This window comes from Gigantopelta aegis, chromosome 11, assembly GCF_016097555.1.
Source record: "Gigantopelta aegis isolate Gae_Host chromosome 11, Gae_host_genome, whole genome shotgun sequence".
In the NCBI taxonomy this organism is placed as follows: domain Eukaryota; kingdom Metazoa; phylum Mollusca; class Gastropoda; order Neomphalida; family Peltospiridae; genus Gigantopelta; species Gigantopelta aegis.
In genome coordinates this window covers 20,730,856-20,746,789 of record NC_054709.1, presented here as the reverse complement: position 1 = coordinate 20,746,789, position 15,934 = coordinate 20,730,856, and the positions used below count along the sequence as shown (strand labels likewise).

Here is a 15,934-nt window from a genome sequence, read left to right as displayed (position 1 = left end):
AGTGGCGGTACTTTTTTTTAGCTTTAAGAGCAGTTTTTAGTTCTATCAATGTTAGTGGTTTATTAAATTCTAGGTTATCGTTGTTTGGGTGATTGGCCGTATTAGTATTAGTTTTTGGTAAGGAGTTATCTTTCTTGAGTTTATCAAAGAATTGTTTAGGGAAATTTTCGTTACTACTGTTTTTGCTAAAGGTTTTACTTAGAAGGTCAGCTTTTTGTTTATTAGTGGTTGCTGTTTTATGTTTTTGAAGGACTGTGGTGGTCGCGCGTTGTCCTTGTATAGCTTGAACTTTCTTCCACATTTCTCTAATAGATGTTCTATTATTTATTTCACCGCAGAATGTTTGCCAGCTGACCTGTTTAGCATCAATAATTAATTTAGCTATTTCATTTTTTGCTATTTTATATTTAAAGTGGTATTCCTGTTTACCTGGGTTTTTTTAAGAGTTTCCGCATCCTGTTTCTGAAGCCGCATTTTGTTTTAATTTCGGCCGTCCACCAACTAACAGGTTTATTTTTAGTAGGTTGTTTAGTTTTAGGTATATTTTTCTCTGCTATTTTAATTATTTCGTTGGTGAGTTTGTTAGTAGCATCATCGATATGTATGTTGTCTTCTAGTTTAATTTTGCTACATTCGCCTGTAAAGCCTGCCCAATTGGCTTTACTAAATTTGAATTAGGTATGAATTGTTCTATTTCTGCGTATTCTACATTACTTTTATAGTTGATTAAGATGGGGAGGTGGTCGCTGTTGAGGGCATTGAGTACTTCCCATTGGGCGTTAGCGCCTAAGTTGTTAGATGTTACAGTGAGGTCGATGGTAGAAGAGCTTGGCGATTGATCGTGGTAGAAGGTATTACTGCCATCGTTGAGACATACTAGAGTATGTATGTTGATGAATTCTTCCAGTATGTCTCCCTGTGCGTCGGAGTGCTGACCTCCCCACAGTGGGTTGTGGCTGTTGAAGTCTCCTACTAGTATTAAGTTATGGTTTGGTTTTATAAGTTTATTGTAATCATTTATAGTTATTTGCTTATGGGCTGTTCCTGGTGGGCTATATACGTTAATAACGTCTATAGGCATTTTATCGTTTAGTATGGTAAGTCCTAGGACTTCTAGATTGGCATTTATGGATTCGTATTTGATTTCACTATGAGGTATGGTACTTTTAATGAGTGTGGCTATTCCACCTCTGGTACTGTTTTCTCTATGTTTATAATAGGTTGAGTAGCCTGGGATTTTAAATGTTTTAGTTAATTTTTTAAATTTTTTATTAGAGCCATTTCCTAGCCAAGTTTCTTGTAGGCATATAATATCTGGCTTGGTGTTATTGGTGCTAATGAGTTGTATGAGTTCGGCACCATGTCCCATTGAATGGAAGCCTTTAGCGTTCCATTGGAGAACGCTAAGGCCCTTATGTTTTGGAGTATTTTGTTTATTAATGGCGTGTGGTGGTGGATCTCCCATAATTTATCCTGAGTTGTTATTGATTTTATCCGTTTGTTTTTCTATCTATTTAAAAAAAAAAAGATTTTTATTTTATTTATTCTTTATGTTTCCTATCTTAATTTTTTTTGTCTTATGTCAGCTTTAATGGAGGAAATTTCTAGGGCTAGTTTCTCAATTATGGCTTTGAGTTCGCTGACTTGTGTCTGCTCTGTGGTTTTGACTTTTTCTGCATAAGTAATTGATTTTGTAACTAGACAGTTATCTCTGGTTATTTTTGGTTTAATTGTGTTTTTTTCTTGTTTCTCCAGGAGGTTCATTTGCCACAGCGCCCTTTGATAGTGGTGGCACCGAGAGTCGTGTGCCATGTGTCTATCCAAGCAATTGGGGCATTGGATGGGATTAGTACAGGGTGAATTATGGGAGGCTCTAGCATGCTTCTGGCCGCAGCGATGGCAAGTGGGTAGGTTTCTATAGTGGCGGCAGTTTGCAGCTCCGTGTCCCCACTGCTGACAGTGGTGGCACTTGCTTGGTTTTTTCTCATAGGGGAGGAGCGAATATCTGCGTCCTTGGACTATGATATGGTGGTCGCAGGGATGGGTGGTTGATATTAGGAGGTAACCATTTGTCCAGGTTGTTACCTCATTAATTGCAAGGTTGGGATTATCCTCTTTCAAAGTTTGGAGTGAGGTGGCGAGAGCTGGTAGTGGGTGGAGTTTGGCAAGCCATTTGTTAGTTCTGGTGGGGGTGGGGGTGGGGGTAGTGGTTTTCTCGGTGGGGATGGGGGTTTGGCTCTGGATGTTGGGCGTGGCTTTTCAAATTGCCAATGGCCTTTGTCGGTACCTCCTTGTAGAAGGGGCTTGGGACGTTGTTAGTGATGGCAATGGTGGGGGTGGGGGTGGGGGCGATGATGGGGGTGGGGGTGGGGGCGATGGTGGGGTGGGGGCGGTGGTGGGGTGGATGGCTGAGCCTTCACTATATATTGGCGCTGGGATTGACGTTTTGACTGGTTTTGGTCTAGTTTTAGCTGGGGCTTTTGTCGTTTTAGTTTTTAAGAACATATTGCGGGTAAGTGCTTTTGCTGGGCTCCTGCCTTGGTATTTGTTTAGTTTTTTGAACGACTGAAGGGTTTTTTTCTCCAGTTTTGGTTGTGATTGGGGTTTGGGGGGCCTGTCTGGTTTTTATAAGTTTAGTGGCTTTCGTTGTTAATGAGCTGCTTTCAGCACGGGGGTTACCTGTTGCCCCTGGCGGCTTGGCGCTGTTGGTGGGCGGTGTTTGCCGTATTTCCATTGGAGTGCTTTCTTCGACGTCTGGTAGATCCGTGAGGCTTCCGAAAGAAAAAATGGCGTCTATCTCTGGAGTGATTTCGTCTACGGCGGACGTCGTAGTTTTGGTGCCTTCTTGTTGGTCCGCTGTTTTCTCTGAGTTATTTTTGATAACGTTTTTTGGACATGCGGAGAAAACCAACTTTTTTTGTGCCTTTGTTTGTAGGCAGTTTAAAGCATTTTTAATGTTGTGTATTACTGTGGCGCTAGCCGCTTTTGTTTGTTTGTAGTCAGGCTTGCCTGGTTTGATTAGTGGCTCTGTTCTCGTGTGTGCAAACATAGTTTGTTTGCCCGGTGCTACGGACACTGGTACGAGCTGTACCACCGATATTGTGTCCGAGCTCGGGCTTGTGTAAATGTGGAAAATGGTGCCCAGTGCTTTGAGGGCGGACTCGTCTCCTTTAATGAATATGTCGCCAGTACTTGTTTGGGTGTGATAAAAGATGGCGGTAGTGTTTGGCATGTTGGTGATTGTTTTTTGCCAGAAAATGAATTCAAAGAGTGTTGGGTTCTGACCCTTGATTAGTATTTGTCTAATGCCTGTGTGTGGCGTTTGTTTGTGCGCCTGCGTTTTAGTTTTTTTGTGTATTCGTGTGTTCGATAAGATTTGGTATCTGTTGGCTATTGGCACCTCGGGGTGGATTGCGTCTATCCCGTTGGTTTTATCCTCTATGTCTTCTACGTCCGATTCATCCCTACTGAGATTTAGTTCGCACTTCCTTTTGGAGGCAGTGCGAGGGGTACTGGGGGTATTATCTACTGCTGTTGATTTGTAATCTAGTTTGATGGCCTGTTCTATATCGTTCCTTTTTGGATTGGCCGAGACGAATTCAACATCACTATCTATTTTGGGCCTTATCTTGAGCGCTGTTGTTTTCCTGTTGGCGCGCGGGGTGGCGATAGGTCGAGGGGTCGGTGGGGGGGGGGGGGGGGGGGGGAGGGCGATTGGGGGGGGGAGTGAGTTTCACTCTTATCAGAATTTTCCTTTATCACATTAACTCTAATGATGCTGTTTTTCTCAGCTTGCGGGTTAAGCCCTTTTACTTCGGCTACGTGGGTTGCGTTATTAGTATCCATTTCTATTTCGTTTAAGGTCTCTTTTGTTTTAACTAAGTACTAATATTTGCAGAACTGGTAAGAGCATGTTACTAGGGAATGATATTTGGATAAATACAAGTTATCTCTAAAGCAGAAATTGCAAAAATGCTAATATAACTTACAACAAAAAATATCAACGTAAGACTAACTAAATAACTTGACTATCTAACTATTGAATAATTACTTTCCTACCTTGGTCCTAAGTCCAGTACTGCTCCTAACTGTCCGGGTGTTGTTGTTTTTTCGTTGTTTTTTTTCTTTTTCCATCAGTAGCAAGGAATATTTTATATGCGCCATCCACGGCCCAAAGGCCCAAATTCTGGAGCTAGAAATAGCCCAATGGGCCCACTGATGGGACAGAGATATAGCGTTCCGCAGCTTATTGGTATGATGATGGTGTTAGTGGTGATGGTGATTGTGGTACTGATTTCTGTTGGTGGTGGATGATGATGACAAAGGTGATGATGATGGTGGTGGTGGTAATGATGAGAAGGATGATTGTGATGATGATGGTGGTGATTGTGATACGGTTGATGATGATGATCATCATCATGGTGATGTTGGTGTTGGTGGTGATGGTGATAAAGTTGATGATGGTGGTGGTGATGATGATGATGGCGGCGATGATGACGACGATTATAACACGACGACAATGATGATAGTTGTGGTCATGGTAATGGTGGTGATAGTGGTGCCGCTACTGGTCACCATAACGATGATGTGTTGATGAGTATGAAAGAGAATGTGTCTCTATACAAAACAAAGGAAACATTAATTCGGTATAGCAGTTTGTAGGAGCTGGGGGATGGGGAGAAGGGCTGCAGAATCTTAGAAACAAAACTAACGTTCAAAACAAAGGAAACATCAATTCAGACTGTGCTATGCTGATTTCCAGATGCAAGGAAACGGTATGTCAAACCAGAGGAAGTTAAGTGATTCGCTTGTGACCACTTGAACAACAGCTGAAGACTCTCTCCTTCAGATATCGACTACAGAAGCCAAATGTTTAAAGCCCCGTAGCTTTACGGCTATCAGTCGCACGTTTACCGATAGCTGTTATCTGATACATGCAGAAAATTACGTCAGTATGAAATATGGTCACGGTAAGGACAAAAGAAAGTGATTTAAAGTAGCAGACTCTAGTTTCAGCCCGTGAAAACGAATACTATGTTTAGTTATCTACAAACCTTCAACATATTTGTATACTGTTATAACAGAGTGGAGCTAAAGTCTGTGATGTTTAAACGAGGAAAATAATGTCTGAACTAACTAGACCTTGTCTTGATATCCATTACTTCTCAGACGAACGTGCTTTTTAAGAATGATCAAAAATGCATTTTGGGGTATTACAAACAATCTGAATGACCAGAACCACTTAATGTGTACGAAAAATGAATATTCTAAATAATAAAATATAAGTATTTCTAAGTTAAATGATTAAAATCGTCTTTAATAGTGAAAAATATGTCGTTGTGTTTCAAAACTAGGGTCTGTCTGTATACCACCAAATCAAATCCCATAGACGACAATAGTACCATATGTGGCTAAAACTCTACCTGCAACGTATACATAAACACACCGGATATAATACTACCACCCCTCACCCTTAAAGTGAATCAGCAAAAATTAGGGGCAAGCTGCTCATTTTAGAAATAACGGGTAGCGTCTATCACTGCCCTAGTTCCGCACAAAATGTTAGTAGTTTTTTTTACAGGTACCCCATACATTTTTCAAGCACACGGCTACTTGACACAGTGGTACTAGATGAAATAAAATTGCATACATGTTTTGCCTAGATGAAACTAATTCTTTTTTACAACCAACACGCTCACATTTATCACCAATCACAGGACTTGTGGTGCTAACTTCACTTCAAACGTTGGGTGCACCTCGAACTTTGACCCAGTGACGTTTCACACTGACCGCAAACCTCGCCCATATCAAATAGCTGGTATCTCTTGACACGACATCAGGAGGTTCGTTCACCTGCTCGTCAATGGGTTCCGACACTACTGTGATCAGGTAAACAAGAGGTGGTTGATTTATAGGTCTATTAAGGCTCATATAAACTGGATGCGGCGCGTGCGTGCGGTCCGACTGTTGCGTTTAATGCGTCTGCGGCCTGCGTTCTGGGCATATACACCAACTGTGTTCAGGTTGGCCTGCGTTCTGGGCATATACACCATCTGTGTTCAGGTTGGCCAGCGTTCTGGGCATGTACACCATCTGTGTTCAGGTTGGCCAGCGTTCTGGGCATGTACACCATCTGTGTTCAGGTTGGCCTGCGTTCTGGGCATGTACACCAACTGTGTTCAGGTTGGCCTGCGTTCTGGGCATGTACACCAACTGTGTTCAGGTTGGCCTGCGTTCTGGGCCTGTACACCAACTGTGTTCAGGTTGGCCTGCGTTCTGGGTATATACACCAACTGTGTTCAGGTTGGCCTGCGTTCTGGGCATATACACCAACTGTGTTCAGGTTGGCCTGCGTTCTGGGCATATACACCAACTGTGTTCAGGTTGGCCTGCGTTCTGGGCATATACACCAACTGTGTTCAGGTTGGCCTGCGTTCTGGGCATATACACCAACTGTGTTCAGGTTGGCCTGCGTTCAGGTTGAACACGTCGCACGCATCCAGTCTAGACGCTCTCACTGGAACCAATGTATTTCGATTTTGTTTTTAACCGGACCGTACGCCCGTGTCGCATCCAGTCTGTATGAACCTTTAGTTAGAACGCACGCATGCGTCTCATCCAGTCTGTACGAGCCTTTAGTCGGAAAGCACGCATGCGTCTCATCCAGTCTGTACAAGCCTTTAGTCGGAAAGCACGCATGCGTCTCATCCAGTCTGTGCGAGCCTTTAGTCGGCAAGCACGCATGCGTCTCATCCAGTATGTACGAGCCTTTAGTCGGAAAGCACGCATGCGTCTCATCCAGTCTGTACGAGCCTTTAGCCGGACCGCTCGTACAGAGTATTCCAAAGAAGGCAAAATGGCAGCCGGCATAAAATTACATGCTTTTTGCCCTATGCGATCTCAGTGAAGCCGATATAGGTTACATAGTTATCATCTAGTATGTGGAATCTATGTCATTGTAATGTTTTGGGTTTTGTTTTTCCAGATTTCTGTGCGGACAACATGTGGGTAAAACCTAACGAAAAATAAAGGTAGGAGAGCAATTTATCGTAGTTGTTTGGTTCGGAGTTTAACAACTGCCAGTAGGAACATTTTATACCAACATTACCACATGTATATATGGAATATGTATTAACCGTGATTTTGGTTTGTACAAAACTCATCAGTGTACTGAAATAAATAAATAAATAAATAAATAATGGAACACTTGGTATTGCACTCCAAATATCAGTCACACTTAGCGCCGAAATGTCTGTAAAATGTAGGAAGAGTAATATGGGATTGAATACCAATACTGTGAGATTGAATATCAGTAACTCGAGTAAGTTCCTGACACTGTGAATAAGGATGAGCAGTATATAGTCCAGTGGTAAAGCGTTCGCTTGATGCGAGATCAGTCTAGCATCGATCCCCGTCGGTGAGCCCATTGGGCTATTTCTCGATCCAGCCAGTGCACTGGCATATCAAAGTCCATAATATGTTCTTTCCTGTCTGTGGGATGGTGCATATAAATGATCCCTTGTTACTAATGGAAAATGTAGGGGTTTCCTCCCTAAGACTATATATAAAAATTACCAAATGTTTGACATCCAATAGCCGATGATTAATAAATCAATGTGCTCCAGTGTTGTTAGAAAATAGAAAAATGTAGCGGGTTTCCTGTCTAAGACTATATACTAAAATTACTAAATGTTTGACATCCAATAGCCGATGTGCTCCAGTGGTGTCATTAAACAAAACAAATTTTAACTATAGATAAAGAGTTTGGTTGCTGTCATTCTTTTCTGTTAGTGTTGGTGGTATTCCTAATTTCTTTCCATCAGTACCTGGCCAAAATGTATTATATTGAGGAAACCGATATTTTATTTTTAAACAATTATAACATCAACCAATCAAGGCGATTTGATCCATTTTGAGATAATCACTTTGCATGTAATGTTTCACATTATATCATAGACAGACAGACAGACAGACAAATTCGTTATTTACGTCTCACCTTGTGTACAGATTAAAATAAAAACTAGAGTTCAGCAGAACCAATACAATAATAGAGTACAAAAAGTACACAAGCCACTCTTATCGAGTTTATAGAGACTTCAACAGACTATCAAAAAGTACACAAGCTACTTATGGAGTTTATAGAGACTTCAACAGACTATCAAAAAGTACACAAGCTACCCTTATGGAGTTTATAGAGACTTCAACAGACTATCAAAAAGTACACACGCCACTCTTATGGAGTTTATAGAGACTTCAACAGACTATCAAAAAGTACACAAGCCAGCCTTATGGAGTTTATAGAGACTCCAACAGACTATCAAAAAGTACACAAGCCAGCCTTATGGAGTTTATAGAGACTTCAACAGACTATCGAAAAGTACACAAGCCACTCTTATGGAGTTTATAGACTATCAAAAACATTTCAAAGTGCTGTATTTATAAGTTCTAAGTAAAACTGAAAACACTAAAATATGTATATGTCCATATGTACAAAAATCTTTGACGACGTAATAAAGTAAAATGGCAACTTTTGGCTGTAATTTTAAAAATATTCGGGTGGCTTAAAAGTAATGACATTTGTTTTTTTAATCTAAAAGGTTATTAAAGTTTACTACATCAGCTAATGCCTTTCTAACAAGAGATACTCTAATGTCGTCCTACAGACAACGTATGTGGTTATTAAAGTTTACTACATCAGCTACTGCCTTTCTAACAAGATATACTCTAACGTCGTCATACAGACAACGTATGTGGTTATTAAAGTTTACTACACCAGCTACTGCCTTTCCAACAAGATATACTCTAACGTCGTCCTACAGACAACGTATGTGGTTATTAAAGTTTACTACATCAGCTACTGCCTTTCTAACAAGATATACTCTAACGTCGTCCTACAGACAACGTATGTGGTTATTAAAGTTTACTACATCAGCTACTGCCTTTCTAACAAGATATACTCTAACGTCGTCATACAGACAACGTATGTGGTTATTAAAGTTTACTACACCAGCTACTGCCTTTCCAACAAGATATACTCTAACGTCGTCCTACAGACAACGTATGTGGTTATTAAAGTTTACTACATCAGCTACTGCCTTTCTAACAAGATATACTCTAACGTCGTCCTACAGACAACGTATGTGGTTATTAAAGTTTACTACATCAGCTACTGCCTTTCTAACAAGATATACTCTAACGTCGTCATACAGACAACGTATGTGGTTATTAAAGTTTACTACATCAGCTACTGCCTTTCTAACAAGATATACTCTAACGTCGTCATACAGACAACGTATATGGTTATTTGAGTTTACTACATCAGCTACTGCCTTTCTAACAAGATATACTCTAACGTCGTCCTACAGACAACGTATGTGGTTATTAAAGTTTACTACATCAGCTACTGCCTTTCTAACAAGATATACTCTAACGTCGTCATACAGACAACGTATGTGGTTATTAAAGTTTACTATATCAGCTACTGCCTTTCTAACAAGATATACTCTAACGTCGTCCTACAGACAATGTATGTGGGTATTAAAGTTTACTACATCAGCTACTGCCTTTCTAACAAGATATACTCTAACGTCGTCATACAGACAACGTATGTGGTTATTAAAGTTTACTACATCAGCTACTGTCCTACAGACAACGTATGTGGTTATTTGAGTTTACTACATCAGCTACTGTCCTACAGACAACGTATGTGGTTATTTGAGTTTACTACATCAGCTACTGCCTTTCTAACAAGATATACTCTAACGTCGTCATACAGACAACGTATGTGGTTATTATAGTTTACTACATCAGCTACTGCCTTTCTAACAAGATATACTCTAATGTCGTCCTACAGACAACGTATGTGGTTATTAAAGTTTACTACATCAGCTACTGCCTTTCTAACAAGATATACTCTAACGTCGTCATACAGACAACGTATGTGGTTATTAAAGTTTACTACATCAGCTACTGTCCTACAGACAACGTATGTGGTTATTAAAGTTTACTATATCAGCTACTGCCTTTCTAACAAGAGATACTCTAATGTCGTCCTACAGACAACGTATGTGGTTATTAAAGTTTACTACATCAGCTACTGCCTTTCTAACAAGATATACTCTAACGTCGTCCTACAGACAACGTATGTGGTTATTAAAGTTTACTACATCAGCTACTGCCTTTCTAACAAGAGATACTCTAATGTCGTCCTACAGACAACGTATGTGGTTATTAAAGTTTACTACATCAGCTACTGCCTTTCTAACAAGATATACTCTAACGTCGTCATACAGACAACGTATGTGGTTATTAAAGTTTACTACATCAGCTACTGCCTTTCCAACAAAATATACTCTAACGTCGTCATACAGACAACGTATGTGGTTATTAAAGTTTACTACATCAGCTACTGCCTTTCTAACAAGATATACTCTAACGTCGTCATACAGACAACGTATGTGGTTATTAAAGCTTACTACATCAGCTACTGCCTTTCTAACAAGATATACTCTAACGTCGTCATACAGACAACGTATGTGGTTATTAAAGTTTACTACATCAGCTACTGCCTTTCTAACAAGATATACTCTAACGTCGTCATACAGACAACGTATGTGGTTATTAAAGTTTACTACATCAGCTACTGCCTTTCTAACAAGATATACTCTAACGTCGTCCTACAGACAACGTATGTGGTTATTAAAGTTTACTACATCAGCTACTGTCCTACAGACAACGTATGTGGTTATTAAAGTTTACTACATCAGCTACTGCCTTTCTAACAAGATATACTCTAACGTCGTCATACAGACAACGTATGTGGTTATTAAAGTTTACTACATCAGCTACTGCCTTTCTAACAAGATATACTCTAACGTCGTCCTACAGACAACGTATGTGGTTATTAAAGTTTACTACATCAGCTACTGTCCTACAGACAACGTATGTGGTTATTAAAGTTTACTATATCAGCTACTGCCTTTCTAACAAGAGATACTCTAATGTCGTCCTACAGACAACGTATGTGGTTATTAAAGTTTACTACATCAGCTACTGCCTTTCTAACAAGATATACTCTAACGTCGTCATACAGACAACGTATGTGGTTATTAAAGTTTACTATATCAGCTACTGCCTTTCTAACAAGATATACTCTAATGTCGTCCTACAGACAACGTATGTGGTTATTAAAGTTTACTACATCAGCTACTGTCCTACAGACAACGTATGTGGTTATTAAAGTTTACTATATCAGCTACTGCCTTTCTAACAAGAGATACTCTAATGTCGTCCTACAGACAACGTATGTGGTTATTAAAGTTTACTACATCAGCTACTGCCTTTCTAACAAGATATACTCTAACGTCGTCATACAGACAACGTATGTGGTTATTAAAGTTTACTACATCAGCTACTGCCTTTCTAACAAGATATACTCTAACGTCGTCCTACAGACAACGTATGTGGTTATTAAAGTTTACTACATCAGCTACTGTCCTACAGACAACGTATGTGGTTATTAAAGTTTACTACATCAGCTACTGCCTTTCTAACAAGATATACTCTAACGTCGTCATACAGACAACGTATGTGGTTATTAAAGTTTACTACATCAGCTACTGCCTTTCTAACAAGATATACTCTAACGTCGTCCTACAGACAACGTATGTGGTTATTAAAGTTTACTACATCAGCTACTGTCCTACAGACAACGTATGTGGTTATTAAAGTTTACTATATCAGCTACTGCCTTTCTAACAAGAGATACTCTAATGTCGTCCTACAGACAACGTATGTGGTTATTAAAGTTTACTACATCAGCTACTGCCTTTCTAACAAGATATACTCTAACGTCGTCATACAGACAACGTATGTGGTTATTAAAGTTTACTATATCAGCTACTGCCTTTCTAACAAGATATACTCTAATGTCGTCCTACAGACAACGTATGTGGTTATTAAAGTTTACTACATCAGCTACTGCCTTTCTAACAAGATATACTCTAACGTCGTCATACAGACAACGTATGTGGTTATTAAAGTTTACTACATCAGCTACTGCCTTTCTAACAAGATATACTCTAACGTCGTCATACAGACAACGTATGTGGTTATTAAAGTTTACTACACCAGCTACTGCCTTTCCAACAAGATATACTCTAACGTCGTCATACAGACAACGTATGTGGTTATTATAGTTTACTACATCAGCTACTGTCCTACAGACAACGTATGTGGTTATTTGAGTTTACTACATCAGCTACTGCCTTTCTAACAAGATATACTCTAACGTCGTCCTACAGACAATGTATGTGGTTATTATAGTTTACTACATCAGCTACTGCCTTTCTAACAAGATATACTCTAACGTCGTCCTACAGACAACGTATGTGGTTATTAAAGTTTACTACATCAGCTACTGCCTTTCTAACAAGATATACTCTAACGTCGTCATACAGACAACGTATGTGGTTATTAAAGTTTACTACATCAGCTACTTTCCTACAGACAACGTATTTGGTTATTTGAGTTTACTACATCAGCTACTGTCCTACAGACAACGTATGTGGTTATTTGAGTTTACTACATCAGCTACTGCCTTTCTAACAAGATATACTCTAATGTCGTCCTACAGACAACGTATGTGGTTATTAAAGTTTACTACATCAGCTACTGCCTTTCTAACAAGATATACTCTAACGTCGTCATACAGACAACGTATGTGGTTATTAAAGTTTACTACATCAGATACTGTCCTACAGACAACGTATGTGGTTATTAAAGTTTACTATATCAGCTACTGCCTTTCTAACAAGAGATACTCTAATGTCGTCCTACAGACAACGTATGTGGTTATTAAAGTTTACTACATCAGCTACTGCCTTTCTAACAAGATATACTCTAACGTCGTCATACAGACAACGTATGTGGTTATTAAAGTTTACTATATCAGCTACTGCCTTTCTAACAAGATATACTCTAATGTCGTCCTACAGACAACGTATGTGGTTATTAAAGTTTACTACATCAGCTACTGCCTTTCTAACAAGATATACTCTAACGTCGTCATACAGACAACGTATGTGGTTATTAAAGTTTACTACATCAGCTACTGCCTTTCTAACAAGATATACTCTAACGTCGTCCTACAGACAACGTATGTTGTTATTAAAGTTTACTACATCAGCTACTGCCTTTCCAACAAGATATACTCTAACGTCGTCATACAGACAACGTATGTGGTTATTATAGTTTACTACATCAGCTACTGTCCTACAGACAACGTATGTGGTTATTTGAGTTTACTACATCAGCTACTGCCTTTCTAACAAGATATACTCTAACGTCGTCCTACAGACAATGTATGTGGGTATTAAAGTTTACTACATCAGCTACTGCCTTTCTAACAAGATATACTCTAACGTCGTCATACAGACAACGTATGTGGTTATTAAAGTTTACTACATCAGCTACTGTCCTACAGACAACGTATGTGGTTATTTGAGTTTACTACATCAGCTACTGTCCTACAGACAACGTATGTGGTTATTTGAGTTTACTACATCAGCTACTGCCTTTCTAACAAGATATACTCTAACATCGTCCTACAGACAACGTATGTGGTTATTAAAGTTTACTACATCAGCTACTGCCTTTCTAACAAGATATACTCTAACGTCGTCATACAGACAACGTATGTGGTTATTAAAGTTTACTACATCAGCTACTGCCTTTCTAACAAGATATACTCTAACGTCGTCATACAGACAACGTATGTGGTTATTAAAGTTTACTACATGAGCTACTGCCTTTCTAACAAGATATACTCTAACGTCGTCCTACAGACAACGTATGTGGTTATTAAAGTTTACTACATCAGCTACTGCCTTTCTAACAAGATATACTCTAACGTCGTCCTACAGACAACGTATGTGGTTATTAAAGTTTACTACATCAGCTACTGCCTTTCTAACAAGATATACTCTAACGTCGTCATACAGACAACGTATGTGGTTATTAAAGTTTACTACATCAGCTACTGCCTTTCTAACAAGATATACTCTAACGTCGTCCTACAGACAACGTATGTGGTTATTAAAGTTTACTACATCAGCTACTGCCTTTCTAACAAGATATACTCTAACGTCGTCATACAGACAACGTATGTGGTTATTAAAGTTTACTACATCAGCTACTGCCTTTCCAACAAGATATACTCTAACGTCGTCATACAGACAACGTATGTGGTTATTATAGTTTACTACATCAGCTACTGTCCTACAGACAACGTATGTGGTTATTTGAGTTTACTACATCAGCTACTGCCTTTCTAACAAGATATACTCTAACGTCGTCCTACAGACAATGTATGTGGGTATTAAAGTTTACTACATCAGCTACTGCCTTTCTAACAAGATATACTCTAACGTCGTCATACAGACAACGTATGTGGTTATTAAAGTTTACTACATCAGCTACTGTCCTACAGACAACGTATGTGGTTATTTGAGTTTACTACATCAGCTACTGTCCTACAGACAACGTATGTGGTTATTTGAGTTTACTACATCAGCTACTGCCTTTCTAACAAGATATACTCTAACATCGTCCTACAGACAACGTATGTGGTTATTAAAGTTTACTACATCAGCTACTGCCTTTCTAACAAGATATACTCTAACGTCGTCCTACAGACAACGTATGTGGTTATTAAAGTTTACTACACCAGCTACTGCCTTTCTAACAAGAGATACTCTAACGTCGTCATACAGACAACGTATGTGGTTATTAAAGTTTACTATATCAGCTACTGCCTTTCTAACAAGAGATACTCTAACGTCGTCATACAGACAACGTATGTGGTTATTAAAGTTTACTATATCAGCTACTGCCTTTCTAACAAGAGATACTCTAACGTCGTCATACAGACAACGTATGTGGTTATTAAAGTTTACTATATCAGCTACTGCCTTTCTAACAAGATATACTCTAACGTCGTCATACAGACAACGTATGTGGTTATTAAAGTTTACTATATCAGCTACTGCCTTTCTAACAAGAGATACTCTAACGTCGTCCTACAGACAACGTATGTGGTTATTAAAGTTTACTACATCAGCTACTGCCTTTCTAACAAGATATACTCTAACGTCATCCTACAGACAACGTATGTGGTTATTAAAGTTTACTACATCAGCTACTGCCTTTCTAACAAGATATACTCTAACGTCATCATACAGACAACGTATGTGGTTATTAAAGTTTACTACATCAGCTACTGCCTTTCTAACAAGATATACTCTAACGTCGTCATACAGACAACGTATGTGGTTATTAAAGTTTACTACATCAGCTACTGCCTTTCTAACAAGATATACTCTAACGTCGTCATACAGACAACGTATGTGGTTATTAAAGTTTACTACATCAGCTACTGCCTTTCTAACAAGATATACTCTAACGTCGTCCTACAGACAACGTATGTGGTTATTAAAGTTTACTACATCAGCTACTGCCTTTCTAACAAGATATACTCTAACGTCGTCATACAGACAACGTATATGGTTATTAAAGTTTACTACATCAGCTACTGCCTTTCCAACAAGATATACTCTAACGTCGTCATACAGACAACGTATGTGGTTATTAAAGTTTACTACATCAGCTACTGCCTTTCTAACAAGATATACTCTAACGTCGTCCTACAGACAACGTATGTGGTTTATTAAGTTTACTACATCAGCTACTGCCTTTCTAACAAGATATACTCTAACGTCGTCATACAGACAACGTATGTGGTTATTAAAGTTTACTACATCAGCTACTGCCTTTCTAACAAGATATACTCTAACGTCGTCATACAGACAACGTATGTGGTTATTAAAGTTTACTACATCAGCTACTGCCTTTCTAACAAGATATACTCTAACGTCAT

The 15,934-nt window shown here is 39.1% G+C and overlaps 1 protein-coding gene across 1 annotated transcript; it reads left to right on the top strand.

The window, feature by feature from the left end:
- Nucleotides 1-6,607: 6,607 nt before the first annotated feature.
- LOC121385080 lies at nucleotides 6,608-15,728 on the top strand. Its single transcript, XM_041515617.1, has 5 exons — nucleotides 6,608-6,851; nucleotides 6,986-7,008; nucleotides 8,664-9,214; nucleotides 13,568-14,239; nucleotides 14,573-15,728. The coding sequence occupies exons 1-5, from the start codon at nucleotides 6,608-6,610 to the stop codon at nucleotides 15,726-15,728; spliced, it is 2,646 nt and encodes an 881-aa protein (XP_041371551.1).
- The last annotated feature ends 206 nt before the right edge of the window (nucleotides 15,729-15,934 follow it).

Excerpts from the sequence above, each read along its gene's own strand:
- LOC121385080 (XM_041515617.1), top strand. The coding sequence starts at position 6,608 with ATGCGTCTCATCCAGTCTGTACGAGCCTTTAGTCGGAAAGCACGCATG. Across the intron at positions 7,009-8,663 it reads TCTGTGCGGACAACATGTGG|ACAACGTATGTGGTTATTAA; the intron begins GTAAAACCTAAC and ends GTCGTCCTACAG. Across the intron at positions 14,240-14,572 it reads AACGTCGTCATACAGACAAC|CTACTGCCTTTCTAACAAGA; the intron begins GTATGTGGTTAT and ends TTACTACATCAG.